The sequence below is a fragment of the Peromyscus eremicus genome, chromosome 9 (genome assembly GCF_949786415.1).
Source record: "Peromyscus eremicus chromosome 9, PerEre_H2_v1, whole genome shotgun sequence".
NCBI classification, from domain to species: Eukaryota; Metazoa; Chordata; class Mammalia; order Rodentia; family Cricetidae; genus Peromyscus; species Peromyscus eremicus.
Window position 1 is genome coordinate 21,891,299 of NC_081425.1, and position 14,682 is coordinate 21,905,980.

At 40.6% G+C, this 14,682-nt stretch overlaps 1 protein-coding gene across 4 annotated transcripts in view; it reads right to left on the reverse strand.

Moving 5' to 3' along the window:
- Positions 1 to 11,159: 11,159 nt before the first annotated feature.
- Positions 11,160 to 14,682, reverse strand: part of Lmo7 (LIM domain 7) — a 207,402-nt gene continuing 203,879 nt past the window's right edge. For 3 of the 4 annotated variants that reach the window (XM_059273256.1, XM_059273255.1, XM_059273257.1), the window contains 3 exons: positions 14,434 to 14,542; positions 13,104 to 13,212; positions 11,160 to 11,912 (listed from right to left, as the gene is read on the reverse strand). In XM_059273256.1, coding sequence (XP_059129239.1) covers positions 11,890 to 11,912; positions 13,104 to 13,212; positions 14,434 to 14,542 — 241 coding nt within the window. In that variant the 3' untranslated portion in view covers positions 11,160 to 11,889. The remainder of the gene's footprint in view (positions 11,913 to 13,103; positions 13,213 to 14,433; positions 14,543 to 14,682) is intronic. The other variant, XM_059273258.1, reaches the window with a different exon arrangement.

The window sequence follows — 14,682 nt, forward strand, 5'->3', positions numbered from 1 at the left end:
CAGCCTCCCAGTGAAACAAAAGCAAGTGCAGAGATACTTTCCCGATATTGCAGCACTTAGACATTTGCAGGGCATAACCCAAGTGTGTGAAACTGAAAGAAACATATCAAGCATCAATATTTTGTTCAGCCATGCTAAAAGGAAAAGCTAAATTACCTGTTGTCTCTTGTAATGTGTGCATCACCAGAGCTGTAGAAAGAAATGATCAAAGGGTTTGAAGCCAAAGTATGGGGACAACTACCCTACAGATGTGTCAAAATGTTCTCGCCGGCTCTAACGCTGGCACAGTTCCACAGCATTTTTAAATGTGTAATCCTCTATGAGGAGGGGATGGGGGTGGGATGGGGGGAGCAAGAGAAGATGAGGGATAGGGGACAGTGGTTGGTATGTAAAATGAAAGAATTTTTTAAATAAAAAATTATAAAATAAAAAAAAAGAAATACTATCTTCCTAAGTTCACATTCTCTTTTTAAGAAGCCAATGAATTCTGCAAACATCAGGCTCTGTCAGTCTGCTTCTGCCTGTCTGCTTTCCTACTGGAGGTCCTCAAAGCAAGTAGATGCTTCGCTCCACTTTGTACACTCTTCCCTCCTCTCCCTCGGCACGACATTCCCACAGAAATGTACAGTCCTCACTAAATCTTATGAAGGTATCTGCTTAGACATCACTGCAACACAGGAATCCTTCCAAGAAAATTCCTGTATAGACTAGAATTTCATACTCCACAGCACTAACCCGACATTTGTGTGGGTCTCCCTCACCATAGTCTATGCTCCATTAGGACACTTCTGTTTGTCTGCATCATTGAGAGCAAGGTCTGGCACATAGTGGGTCTTCAATACTCATAGGTTAAATTTAAAAAAAAAAAAATCCCCTGTAATAGACGTTTTGCTTTGCCTGGTTTTACTACCCATGGTCAACAATGATCCTAAAGCATTAAATGGAAATTTCAAGAAATGAACAATGCCCAGGTTTTAAATTGTTCCCAGGGGCATGATGAAATCTCCCAAGGCCCTGCCCCATCTATTCAGTCTATGAATCATCCCTTTGATATACAGAACACATATGTGCTCATCCCTACTATATGGAGTAAGCCATCTTAGTAATGAGGCCAGCTGTCTGAGTAGCATAGCACCCAGCCCATAGACAGGGCTAAGGGCTCTTTATTATTTCAGACTTCCACTTAGATATCTAGAGAAAGACTGTCGTGTGCCCTACACATATGTAAATACACACCCATGTGGAGATGTTTATATATCTAGCTTGTCGTTTGTGCCCAAATGCACTGTAGGGTTAATGATCTGCCTAAGAGGGATTGTCCAAATTTGAGGGGAGGGGAATTCTAATAAGGTTTTTTGTTTGTTTGTTTTAAACTTGGGCAATGTTTTAAAGCCAAGAGCCACTGTCCTTACAAATATTGCCTCTCCCACAAAGAAAATCAGAAAAAAAATGACTGCAGCCACATCCCACCGGCAAAGTATGTGTGCTCACTAGCTGGGAGGGCATTGTGATTCCTGAGACAGCAGCCTCCAATCCAAGCAAGCAGCTCTCCTGACCGTAGCTGCCCAGCCCCGCTTGCTAAAGCAGAACCCCTGAAGCTCAGGGCTCGCAGCTAGAGGAAGCTGTCGCTGCGTTCCAGATACTGATCATCTAAGTGTCCCCGTTAATCCTTTGGCCAGTGTCCTGTAGGAATCAGCGCTGGGGTGCCTGGGCTTCTAACATGGATGAATTGACTGCAAAACCTGACTTAAAAGTTACAGGCCCTTGAAAGAGACAGCGAAGGAGGGAGAGGCCTGGATCTCCTTCCTGTGTTCACACTGCCACCTCGTGTTCAAAATGCAGAAAGGAAAAAACGGAGACATTCCCAAAGAAAGGACCTAGAAATGCTGCCGCCTAAGTGCTCCTTGTTACTGACTTCCGAAAATTCTACCAGTCCTCTCTCAACAGCTGAATGTTTTACAAACTGGATTTTTTCTTTCAAAACTGCGATCACCATCCATGACTTCTCAACACTAAATTCACCACCCTCCAGCAACAAGCAGTTCAGGTAGAGAGGTACTACTACTCATTTTAATTTAGTTTTACAAGTAAGAAAAGTGAGGCACATAGAGGGAAACTAAGTCAGAGAGTGCCTCTAAGTCTCACACGGGGCAACTCAAGACCCCAGTCTTAGTTCCCAGCTTGTCATTCTGCATGTGATTTTCCATGAAAAGGTGCATGGGACACTCAAGGATTTGCGGGACAGAGAGTGTTCCTCGTGGGGGAAAACAATAAAATTGTGGCAAGTCTACTTTGTCTGGTTGCCAGGAGCTTTTCACAGGGAGGCTAGTGCGTCAGAGCTCAAGACTCAGCACCAGGGGTTAGCATAAATAACCAAACACCGAGTCCACACCATCTAACAGTTCAGTTCACCAACACATGTGAACGTGCCACAGTGCAGTTCCCTAAGTGGAGCCATCAAAGTGCCTCACATTAAAAAGACACCAGGCATTTAGCCCGTGCCTATAACTCCACCACTATTGTGGCTTAGGCAATATAAGCTGAATTCCAGGCAACCTGAATGACAGTGGGGAATCCTCTCTTTTTTTTTGGGGGGGGGGGGGTTAAGGTACCTGAGATGACTTCACCAGCTCTCTTTATTGTCTGTGTTTTGCTAAAAGCACTTCTAAGTTCCCATTTTAAATAATGCATTTCGGTTGTTTGGAGGGGGGGGGAGCATATAGCTTCCAACACGCACATTTAATGTATTAACTGCAACATTTTCTAAATCTGTGTGTGTGAGAGTGGTAGAGAAATGCATGTGACACTGCACACTCGGGGAGCTCACACACGTGTGGGTCGTCACCGTGCACTTAGTTTGAAACAGGGTCTCTTTTGCTGTTGGCAAGCATACACCGAGTTACATGGCTCACAAGCTTCCTGGGATTCTCCAGTCCCCGTCTGTCTTCCCGCCATAGAAGGGCTAAGAGAACAGGCAGAGAGGCACCACCACATGCAGCTCGAACATGGGGTCTGGGATCCAAACTCAGGTCCTTCCTTGCCTGCACAGCCAGTAAAATTCAGTGTTTTCAACCCTGCTAGATCTATAGAGTTTGAAAATATTTTCAAAAGTATAAGATGCAGATGAAAATTGTTACCTTGAAACATTTAGTTTCCTCTCCAAAAAAAAAAAAAAAAACTTAACATTGGAAACTTTAACATTGGAAACTTTTTAACCACAAAGTTGAAAAGGGCCTACGCTTTTTCTCAAAGAGGAATTATTAAGTTGGTCTGTACCTTACAAAGAAATAAGTTCACTTACCTTTCAGTTTATGCTAGAAAACATAGACCAGCCCACTCATCGGGGAGCTGGATCGATAGATTGAAAATGCTTTTTGTAACAGAGAAGACTGCAGCATGAAAACAGCCAACAAACACATGTTAAGATGAAGCATGGCCGTTTCACATCTCCATACAAGGTGTTATTCTACTCTAGTAGTATCTGGCTTTCCTAAAACCAACCACCTTTGGGGATCTCTGGCTTAACTTCATTGATGATAAAACCTGCAGTAAGTGAAATAAAGTTAGTCAAATGCTGACTTTATTCTGGGAAAATCTTATCCCAAAATAATGATTCCATCAGAAGATAGGCATGCATGGTTTTAATGTAAATTGTTTTAATAGGGGAATAATCCACTACTGTGTATCTGGCCTTCACAAATGTTTTCCTTTTGATTGGCTCATAAGAAAGTCATTTTTCTATCCATCACTGGAACATAATTTGGCAAATTCTACAAACTCAGAAGTGGATGGAGACACCCACACTGTGGAGCAAACCTCCCACACTGAATTATTAGTTTTCATGTTTGTTTCCTCGGCAAGATTTTCTGTGCCTCTTCCAGTCATACTTGCTGACAAAGGACTGGCCATGTTCTTTTCAGTATATAACTGCAGCTATTTACATCTCCATAGATATATCAAAGACCCTTGCCTATCATTCGCTACTACATAATGAAACCTTAAGAGAGACTGCCACAAAACTGCCCTTCTACATACTATATTACAGCCCCTCCTGAGAGGATTACGTTGTTGACTTTGAATGCCCTGTAAAAACAGAAATTTGTCTTGGTTTTCTTCATGTGCTTCAGTGTTTTCCCTGCAAGGTGATGCTATGAGCAGATTGCAAGACATAGCAATGTGCTCGAAGCTAAAGACCAAATGAAGGCACCATGGCTAAGCCTGCACACTGGGTCATTCCTGCTCAGGCATTGGCATGCCTCATGGTGTCTCTACACAGGTGAAAAGTGAGACTGTAAAAAGGGTATTGTGTTAGTCAGCCCTCTGTGAGCTATTGGGAAAGTCTTTTCTTATTTTCATTTTTTTTTTTCCAAGACAGGGATTTTCTATGTAGTTCTGGCTGTCCTGGATCTTGCTCTGTAGACCAGGCTGGCCTTGAACTCATAGAGATCCGCCTGCCTCTGCCTCCTGAGTGCTGGAATTAAAGGCATGGACACCACTGCCAGGCAGGAAAATCTTTCACTTTCATTTCCAACATTAAAATACATGTAAATCAGTGTTTTAATATTCAAACAAGTGTTCTATCTTCCTGAAAACAGAACATCTCACACCTCATTTTGTATTCCAATAGCAGAGCAGGTGAGTTATGTTCCAGCAAAACAGACATCAGGGGTCAGGGAAAGAACCACTGTCAACTGAAAATTAAGTCTGCTGAGATTACAAGTGCTGTTTTATTACCTTTTGGAGATGAGCAAATATTTATAAATATGACTCCATAAACACTAGTATTTATAGTTGGATTCACACTAATGTATTCCCCTTAAAGAAACAGCCATGAGGGAAATATATTAATTCATGGTTTTAGCTGGCAAACACCAAAGTAGTTACAGTATGCTGAATAATATCCCCCAAAGATGTCATCCTCCTAAGTAAGCTGTGGAGGATGCTACTCCATATAGTCAAGGGATTCTGCAGGTATGACTAAGGAGCTAGGCAGAGAGATGTTCTCCAGCTTACAGAGTAGAACTGTTGACACAAGAGTTATAGGGTAGGACCAAGGGCCAGAAGCTGAAGCGGACAGTGGCTAGACTATATCCATACACCTGCCATCCATGCTTCTAATGGGACATGCAGCCCCTATGGAGGGCATCGTGAAGAGCGCATCAGATAAAGAGCCCAGTAGGACACTTGGAGCTGCTGTGCACACCATCCCAGAAAGTCACTGCAGGACCATGTGAACATATCCAGGGCTCAGGGGCTACCCATAGTTAAGAAGAGCTGAGATCCTTTTGTGAGTGATTTTAATCTGAAGAACTTGCAAACAACAGACAAAATTATATTTGAAAACCTCTCCTTCAGAGAAAATGGAGAGTCCAATAGATACCAAGTTCAGCCACAGAGGGGAGGAAGTTAAATGTTCACATCTGTACTTAATAATGTAAAAATGCCCAGCAGAGTTATATTTTGAACAGCCCTGGCATTTCTAGAGTCCTCAACACTCCCTGATGTGAGCCTACTTTCCTCTACATTCCTAAGATAAGGACTCGGGCATTGTGGGCATTCTAAACACTGCCACTAACCTGAGTTTCAGACGGCCTCAGACAGGCATTGTGGGCATTCTAAACACTGCCACTAACCTGAGTTTCAGACGGCCTCAGACAGGGTGTTTCACAGCTAAGACATCCTAAGTTGGGTCGGAAGTAAGAAGAGCTTTACATGACTCGGGGGCTTGAACTGGAAATCCCTCAGACCAACTCTGGTGGACCTTTCCCAGCTGCTGTGAAGCAGATTGAGGAAGCAAATGAGCTTCTAAAAAATTTAAGGGTAACTCTGTTTGAAATGGAGACAGGCAGATTAATCAGTGTCCCGCGGGCAAGCTGCTAACACAGAAATCTTTTGGAGCTAATAAAGAACTTCACCTTTTTTAAAAAAAAAAAAAGAAAAAAGATCACACAAAAATATACCATTGTGTGATCTCAATAGGCCTCTACTGTGGAATTTTTAGTAAATTCTATTTCTAGTCTAATCTACTTGCAATAGAAAGGAGTTGGGATAATCCTCTGGAGAAGTTGTGAGAAATAAACAACTATTCACAAAATACTCTAAGAATCTTCTTAATGTAAGTATCGCAGAACTCCATCAAGTTGCAGAGCAGCATAAGACTTACCAGATCACCAAGCCTTATGAGTTTAGAATTTAATTTTAAAAGATGAGTATTCAATCCATATTCTGCTGTCCTGAAGTCTGTATAAAAAATCTGAAGAGGAAACGGTCTTTCACGTGTTTTAGACCAAGTATTTGCAAAGTATCCAGCATCCCAGTTTTCATCTCACCATCACCAGGAGCCAGCCTTTCTAACTGCTAGAACACATCTTTTTTGACTAACAGCACCTCCACACATGATCTTTGTCTGGTCTCCTTTTCTCTACAGATTGGTTCTTAAGAAGGCCCCTGAAATCAAAATAAGGTATCTTGAGAATTCATGAATGCTAACTATAATAACCAGTGTGGTTGACTCCCAACATTCATTCCGTCAAAACCTCCTGGATTAATAGCATGGTTGCAGACTGTTCTGACAGGCTGCTAGGGAAGGCATCATGATGGACGTGAATATAAGATCACGCTTGGCTCAAAATAAGCCAATGACTCAAGCTCTAACCATAACTAGGGTATTTTGATGAAGACTTCTGGGAAGTCCTCCTACACAATGGAGAGAATTTTAAAAAATCAGTCTCTTTCAATAGGCAAGGAAGTCCAAAGCTTTTCAGCATCCATAGTATTAATTAGTCAGGATCAGCCAACATTGTGGATAGCCAAAGAGCCTGAAATGAATGAGAAGTTCTCCTAACATTATTGAACTGTTAGATAAATCAAACTTCTTGATTACCTGTTGGGTCAGGAAATTAATTTCTTTATATTCATGTAGACTTGAAAGTATAAATATAACACACATAATGAATATCACTTCCTCCTGTTGCTTAAGCCCAATCATTTATTTCCAGCTAACTGTAACTACGTCTACATGTTTGTCTTGCTATAGTACATTCTGTCCCAAACAGAACTTGTCTCCTCTCTCAATAAGAACTACTCTCTAAACTACCTTATCTCTGGGTCTATGGGTCCCAGGTGGGCTGTGTCCTCTCAGTCATCTCCCTACCTGTCCCACCACCATTTTTCTTGTATTCCTTGTTTATTGTCTACCTACTATGGTAGTATTCTTTCTTTCATTTTGTGTTTTGTTTTTTGACACAGGATTTCTCTTTGTAGCTCTGGCTATCCACTCTGTAGACCAGGCTAGTCTTGAACTCACAGATCCACCTGCCTCTGCCTCCCAAGTGCTGGAATTAACAATGTACACCACCCTGTCACCAGTACCATTATTCTAAACACTAGTGATACAATCAAAACCAGACAATCCCATGCCCCCATAAAACTTGTATTGTTCTAAAGTCCAAAAAGAATTAGTAAATGAGGCCAAAAACACAGAGTAATTACAGGCTGAAAAGTACCCTAAAGTCTTAAAGCTGCCTCAGAGAATGACCACTGCTGGTCACCAAAAATCCTCTGAGATGCCATTTGAACAACAACAAAAAAAAAAAACCTAAAATGAGGATAAGGCAGTTGAGTTGTTCCCCTCCCTGGAAAGTGTTTCTGGAAATCATGCGGTCCCATGACATTTTTAATCTGTAGAACCATAAGACAATATTTCTCAAAGTATTTTTAGTGAACATATGGTAATTATACAGATTTATAGGATACAGTTATAACTAAACACACACACACAATGCATAGTGAACAAGTCACTGTGATCATTTTTATCTCCTTGAAACATCACTTCTTTGTGGTAGGACTCTTCCGACTCTTCTTTTTTTGTTCTCTATGAAAGATGGACTAAAATTGTTTTATACTACAGTATCCTACTGTCCTGGAGAATACTGGAAATTGCTCCTTCTCTCTCTTTTGGCACCATGTCAAATAGTCAACACTTCCTGATAAATTATCACACAGAGCAGAGCTACTGAGCTGTCCATCCCTCTGCAGCACAGGCCAAACTATTTATGTAAGCTTTCAGTGAAGATACAAAAGAGAAATCCATGGGAGGTGGACTCAACTCAGAAATGCATTCATTGTTTTTCAAACACTTGATCTGTTAAAATCATATGTGCTCTGAACAATGTCAGATAACACAAGGACATCTCTACTCCTTTAGTGACCATAGCTCTCAACATCTCACACATTATACTCCTCTTGCAGCCCAGGTCTCCTTTACCATGGACTGAAATGTGTAGATATGCGCTTCAGAACTCAGCTTTTTTTTTTTTTTTAAGTAATCTGGAAGTTGCTTTCTTGTCTCCACACATACATTTGTGCACAAATTAGTTTTTAATGTTGTACTCACTGGCAGGAACTTGTGCTTGTGTGGGCATGTCTTTTAATCCCTCTTCCAGATTGCAAGGAAGGATGTAAAAGTGCTATTAAAAAAGTAAAATAAAGTCCCAACAATAATACACCCTATTAGACATGTCTCTCAACTGTAACCATCAAGAGGTAGTTATTATGCAGTCACCCATTGAAATTCAGACAGTTCCACCTTTGGCGTTGGGAATTGGACTTCACTCTGATATTTAGGCATACTTCAAGGAAAATACTAAGATTAAATTCTTAAACAGAAAAAAGAAACCAGTTTACATGCTACTTTCCTTCCTTAGTACCAAAGGTGGCTCATGCTTTAACATATGTATGAAGTAAAAGCTTCTTTTACAACTCACTATGTTCATGCAGACTCCCAAGTGAAAACACCTTCTTAGTAATGTGGGACCAAGAAATCAACTGTTCTTGCCCACTTTTGCACTTAGAGGGAGGCATAGAAAGTGCTAGTTTCTTTAGGACAGACTGGATGTTAGGAAATGCCGCTCACACATGCTCTGCATGATTCTGGATGATTCTGCAACCTAATCTTTGGGAGTCTCTTGTCCACAGTCTACATGCAGTCTTCTCAGCTTAGCCCACACAGAGGACAAAGAAATCCTACCTCTGCAAGTCAGTCAAGTAGCTCAGAAATTGTCCAAACACGGAAGGGAGGGAGGGAGGGAGGGAGGGAGGGAGGGAGGCAGGGAGGGAGGGAGGGAGGGAGGGAAGGAGGGGGGAAGGAAGATGTTATTGAGAATGTGGGTGAAAGGAAATCATCATGCACTTCTGTACTGTCAGTAGGAATGTAAATTAGTCAGCCACTATGGCAATCGGTATAGAGGTTCCTCAGATAACTGAAAATTGAACTACCATAGGACTCAACTACACCACTCTTGAGTTTACACCCAAAAGACACTCTAAGAAGATACTTGCACTTCAGTTCTTATTGTAACTGTGTTCAAACTGCCAAGTTACAGAATCAGCCTCGGTGTCCACCAACCAATGAATGCACAAAGAAAATGTGGCAAACATACACAATGCGGTTTTATTTGTCTATAAAGAAAAATAAACTAACATCATTTTAAGAAAATGAAAACTTAAATAGCAAACATGCTTGCTGCCAAACCTGATGATCTGAGCTTGATTCTGAGAGCCTACGCGGTGGAAGGGGAGAACCAGCTCCAAACCTGATCATCTGAGTTTGATTCTCAGAGCCTACATGGTGGAAGGTGAGAATCAGCTCCAAACCTGATGATCTGAGTTTGATTCTGAGAGCCTACATGGTGGGAGAGGAGAACCAGCTCCTGCAAGTTGTCCTCTGACCACACACACTGTGGCTGGCTGGCACTCTCGCTCGATCCCCCCCTCCCCCCCACACACACACAATGTAAAAAAAAAAAAAAGATAGCTATAAATGGAAACCAAAGTAAAGTAACTCAAGACAAACACCACGTTTTCTCTCATTTGTAGACACTACATTTTATATACAAACAAAATTATTTTTACATATGACATGAAAGTAGAGGTTCTCCCGTCTGGGGAAAGGAGGAGATATTGGAGGGTGAACACAATCAAAGTATGTGATGCACCCAGATAAAAATATCGTCATGAAACCATGGGTTTCATGGCTATATGGGTTTCAAACACCATATAAACACCAATAAAAAAGAAAAGAAAATGAAACAGAGCCCTAGGAGGTGTGGTTTATGGTATGAAGAAAAGGAGAGGAGAGAGGAAATGACTTTAAGAACATGGGAAACACGCAGTATTAGCTAAGAATGCAGGATAAACGTCTGCTTGCAGAATGAATTCAAGGACTGCTGCTTTTCATTGGGGTTAGGGCCCGCAAGCTACATTCTAAATGGTTTGGTGCATTTGGCAAATTTTCCTGAATAAGTACATATTACTTTAATAACTAGAAATAAAAATAGTTGCTCAGCAACAAAAAACTCTGGAACTAATTTTTATTTTTCTCCCACATTAACACTTAACTACATATTTTAAGCCTCTCACTCACTCTATTTACATTTTTTATAAAGAATTCAAGTGTCCTTATATTTTTATTCAAAGCACACTAAAGTTTTACATCACTTATTTTTGATCCAGATTTCTTTTAAAAACTACTACTTTTGCTCTAGATATTTTCCAGACTCCCTAGAGGACAAAATAACAGATTTTAAAAACTAATCCAACAGTTGACAACATACATCATAAAAAAGTATTCAAAATCATAACATCTGAATTAAAATTTATGATTAAAATTAAGTTTTTTCTGCAGAACCATTATGGTTGTGGCAGTAGTTGAACAGAAATTCACATACCAAAATTTGTCAAGCTATACATACTAAATATAAATATTGCAGTTTACAAGATATGTCTACTGTACCTTAGTAAAGACACATAAAATACAGTCTCAAGAAGGTACACATATTGAAATACAATTAAAAGGCTTGAAAGGGGAATTAGAGAGTCAGTACAGGAGACAAGAGCACTTGTTTCTCTTTCGGGACCTGAATTCAGGCCCCAGGATCCATGCTAGATATCTCACACCCTCCTCTGGCCTCCACAGACACCCGCATGCCTGTGATAAACACACACACAAACACACACACACACACACACACACACACACACACACACACACACACCCCACATACTTTTTACTTTTAAAAAAAGGACTGCAAGAGACACAAACTCATTAAATGAGTAAATTAATAACTCAAGAAATAATTTTTTAAAAAAAGAACCACTCCTTAAATGCATCACCAATTTTATTTACAAAGGCAACTGAACAGAAAATCTCACTAGTTTCTGGAGAAAATTCCTGGTGTACAAACCATGGTTATTTTTTATTATTGAAAATAAGCAGCTTTCTACTGATATTTGCTTAGCAACAACAGTCCTTGTAAAGAAAATAGAATGCCTTCCTCAAGCAAATAAAATATTACATAAGCAAAATTATTTTTCAATTGGATTATTTCTGTGTAAAGAAAACCACAAAAAAGCAAATTTATGGGTGGATTTAAATGAAATTTTTCATATGGTTCCACATTAACTTAGAATACATTACAGTAAACAGTAAACACAATTACATATTTATATTAACTATTTCAAATAATGTTTAAGAACTTAAAAAAAATAAAATAAAATACCCTCTTCAAAACACCACTAAAGGGTCAAACTAGATCATCATCTGTCTCCAAAGTATTTTTTTAAGTTCTTGGGGTTTTTCTGCTTGTGCTTTTAGGATGCCGAATTCAAAAGGCAAGTACTGCACTTCCCCACACACATAATTACCTTATAAATAAACAACAAAAATACAGGTCCTACCAACACTACAGTGTTCCTATGTCATCTAATGAGGCAAAGGTTACTCTCTTTTTAAAAAAGGGGGGACATACAAGACATATTTATAGTTCTGCATCAGCAGCCACCGCCTCCTCCTCTTCTATCTGCAACAGTGCTTTCGAATGGAGGCTTACGTCACATGGCGGTTGGCCGTCCAGCTGATCAGGCAAGGAGAGAAGAGAGAAAAGTACTCAGATTCAAAAGCATGTGGACATCAGCACGTGGAGATATATAGCAGTCATCACTCAGAGTGGCCCAGTGAGGTAGAAAGAGTTGCCTGTCACACAGTCATAGGATAAAGGCAGGCAAATCGAAGCCTCTGGGGTCTAGAATTCTTTATTTGTAAAACAGAGTAAAAATTAACTGCTGAATCAAAAAAAAAAAAATTTCAACTCTCTATTATTTGTACTGAAGGAGAGAAAAGGCATGGGCAATGATTCAAAAAATCAATTATATTTGGCTTTGGATTTAAAAGAGTAAAGTACACACACATACACACTCCCCCCAACCGGACCCCGTGCCCAGCCTTGACATTCTCCCAACTTCAGGGTCAATATCCAAGGGAGGCCTGGACAGCCCGGAGAGAAGGCTCAGAAGCCATTGACAGATAAAAGAGAGTTGACCAGTTCAAATCATTTCCAAACACGCTTCATATAAGGGGCCATATAAATACCTCTGAGTTCAAAAGCAATAGGTTTGTAGATACCACTTGTAACACCCTTTCACAACAAGGAAGAAACATGTTACCAGCGTCAAGGTTCAAAATGATATACAGCAATAACTGTTGTCTTGCTGAGGCTATAAACAATACACAACGGAGTAACGCTACCCTATCCTTCACAACACTCAAACACATGCTTAGTAAGAAGCAGCATTTAAGTTTTTTTTTAATTCAATGACACTGAAACACCATATAAACAAAATCAAGGCTTTCTTTTTCAAAAATACATGTATGGACACATGGCTACGTATTAACATAAAGCAGAAAGTGACACTCTCAGGTTCAGTCATTTGCAGAGTTGATTACATTCTAAGTCACATAATAAGAACTCATCATTAGATAATAGAAATGAGCTGATGAGAGATGGAGCCTTAATCAGAAAGCAGACTTGTCTTAACCTCTATTCTGTGCCCAGGAGTCATTAGAAGTTTCCTCCACCCCATAACCTCCTCTAGGTGGCTAGGATGTGGTAGACAGCCTCTTTGAAGGAAACAGACTATGACCCCCAAAACCCAGGATCCTATGGTAGTGAACCTGAGGAGGAGGTGGCTACAGGCTCAGGGAAAGGCATAGGAACCCGCGGTCTCCTCAAAAGACAAGAAATTTTCTCTCTGATTTGCTCTCTTACATTTGAATCGGAGATAGCAGTCATTGCAGTACAGTTGGTGGTTTCGGATTCTGACTTCGGCTCCTGAGGAGGAGGAGGAGCCTCCGAGGTCACGTTCACAGGAGACACACTGACAGACAAAAGGAAGCTTAAGTTTAGGTGATTCCAGAAAGCCCGGAGCACTCTCAGGAGGCAGATGCAGGGGGTGAAGGGATAAGCAGGAGTGGGCTGGAAGGATTATATTATACCCTAAACTCTTGGGTATATTACAGCAGAGCAAAGGGTAGAGAAGACCAAAAGACAATTAGTGGATTGAAACCAAGCCTGCCAGATTAGACACTAAGAATTTATAAAGCAAAATTTAAAAACCAAGATGACCATTCTAAATATACTGGGGCTGGAGAAATACAAAAACAATTTGCTAATTTGCTGAAAGAAATTTAGTCTTCATTGCTCCAAGGAAATAAAGGCTAACATCACATGTAAGAACAGGAGGAAAAGAGAATTTGGATTTCTGGCATTAGTCTAGAGTGGGCCTCTCCCACTGTCCCCAGAGAACTAGATGAGCAAGCATTCATGGGGTGCCTTATGTCAAGGCTAGGGACTTTGGCATTCTCTTTTTCTCTGTCTGTCTCTGTCTCTGTCTCTTTTTCCCGTGTGTGTTTGTGTGTGTGTGTGTGTGTGTGTGTGTGTGTGTGTGTTCAAACACTATTTTGACTCATTCTGCTCTACATGGATTTATACATACAAATTTGTATGATTATATGGTTGGCAAGCTGCTAACTTTGGAACTCTGGAATCAAAAATGGGGAGACTTTCTACTGGCCCAGTGAAATTTCAAGAATTAAACTGATGTGTTCATAGACAGATAATGGGAAGCAAAGAGTTACAGCCTGGACCCTTCGCTGTATACAAAAACACTATCAGGGATAAGCAGGCTGTGCAACTGTAAAAATATTTACAGTGGTTTTCCTTCCAGACACTATTAAAAACTATCCATTAGACACTGATAACTGCATGTCTCTGTGCTGCTAATAATGCTGGTGAATTAAATTTTAAGTCTACCCGTGGCAGCATGCTAGAGAACACACTATGCACCATAAATTTTATTTATAGGATCCTAGCAGATTAGAGCTACAAAAAGCATAGGGCTTCCAGACTGACTTTCATAAGAAGACTCCAGATCTGAGAACCAAGTAGCAGCAAGCAATTTGTGACTCCAGCACAGCACAGACTGACAAATAACAGCGCCAAGCTTGTTAGTGGCACATCCACAACCCAGCGGCTCACAGAAGCCATGCGCTCTCCAAGCAAAGCATAGCGGCCGGCAAGCTCTTTGTCTCAGGCTCACCTTAAAACAATGTAAATGATAACAAAGACCCAGGGTCTCGATGATCATAGCAGCTCCTTTGCCCAGAATGTTATTACAGTAGGAGCACACACGCTTCCCACTCACTGACCTAGATGTGGAACAAGAATGGAATGGAGGCTTTCACCTATGCTGTGCAAGGTTGGCATTCAAAGTCACACTGTCATTGGCAGAAATGATCATAACTGGAGAAAGGCTCTTTACATCTGTGGGAGAAAAACTCTCAGCAGC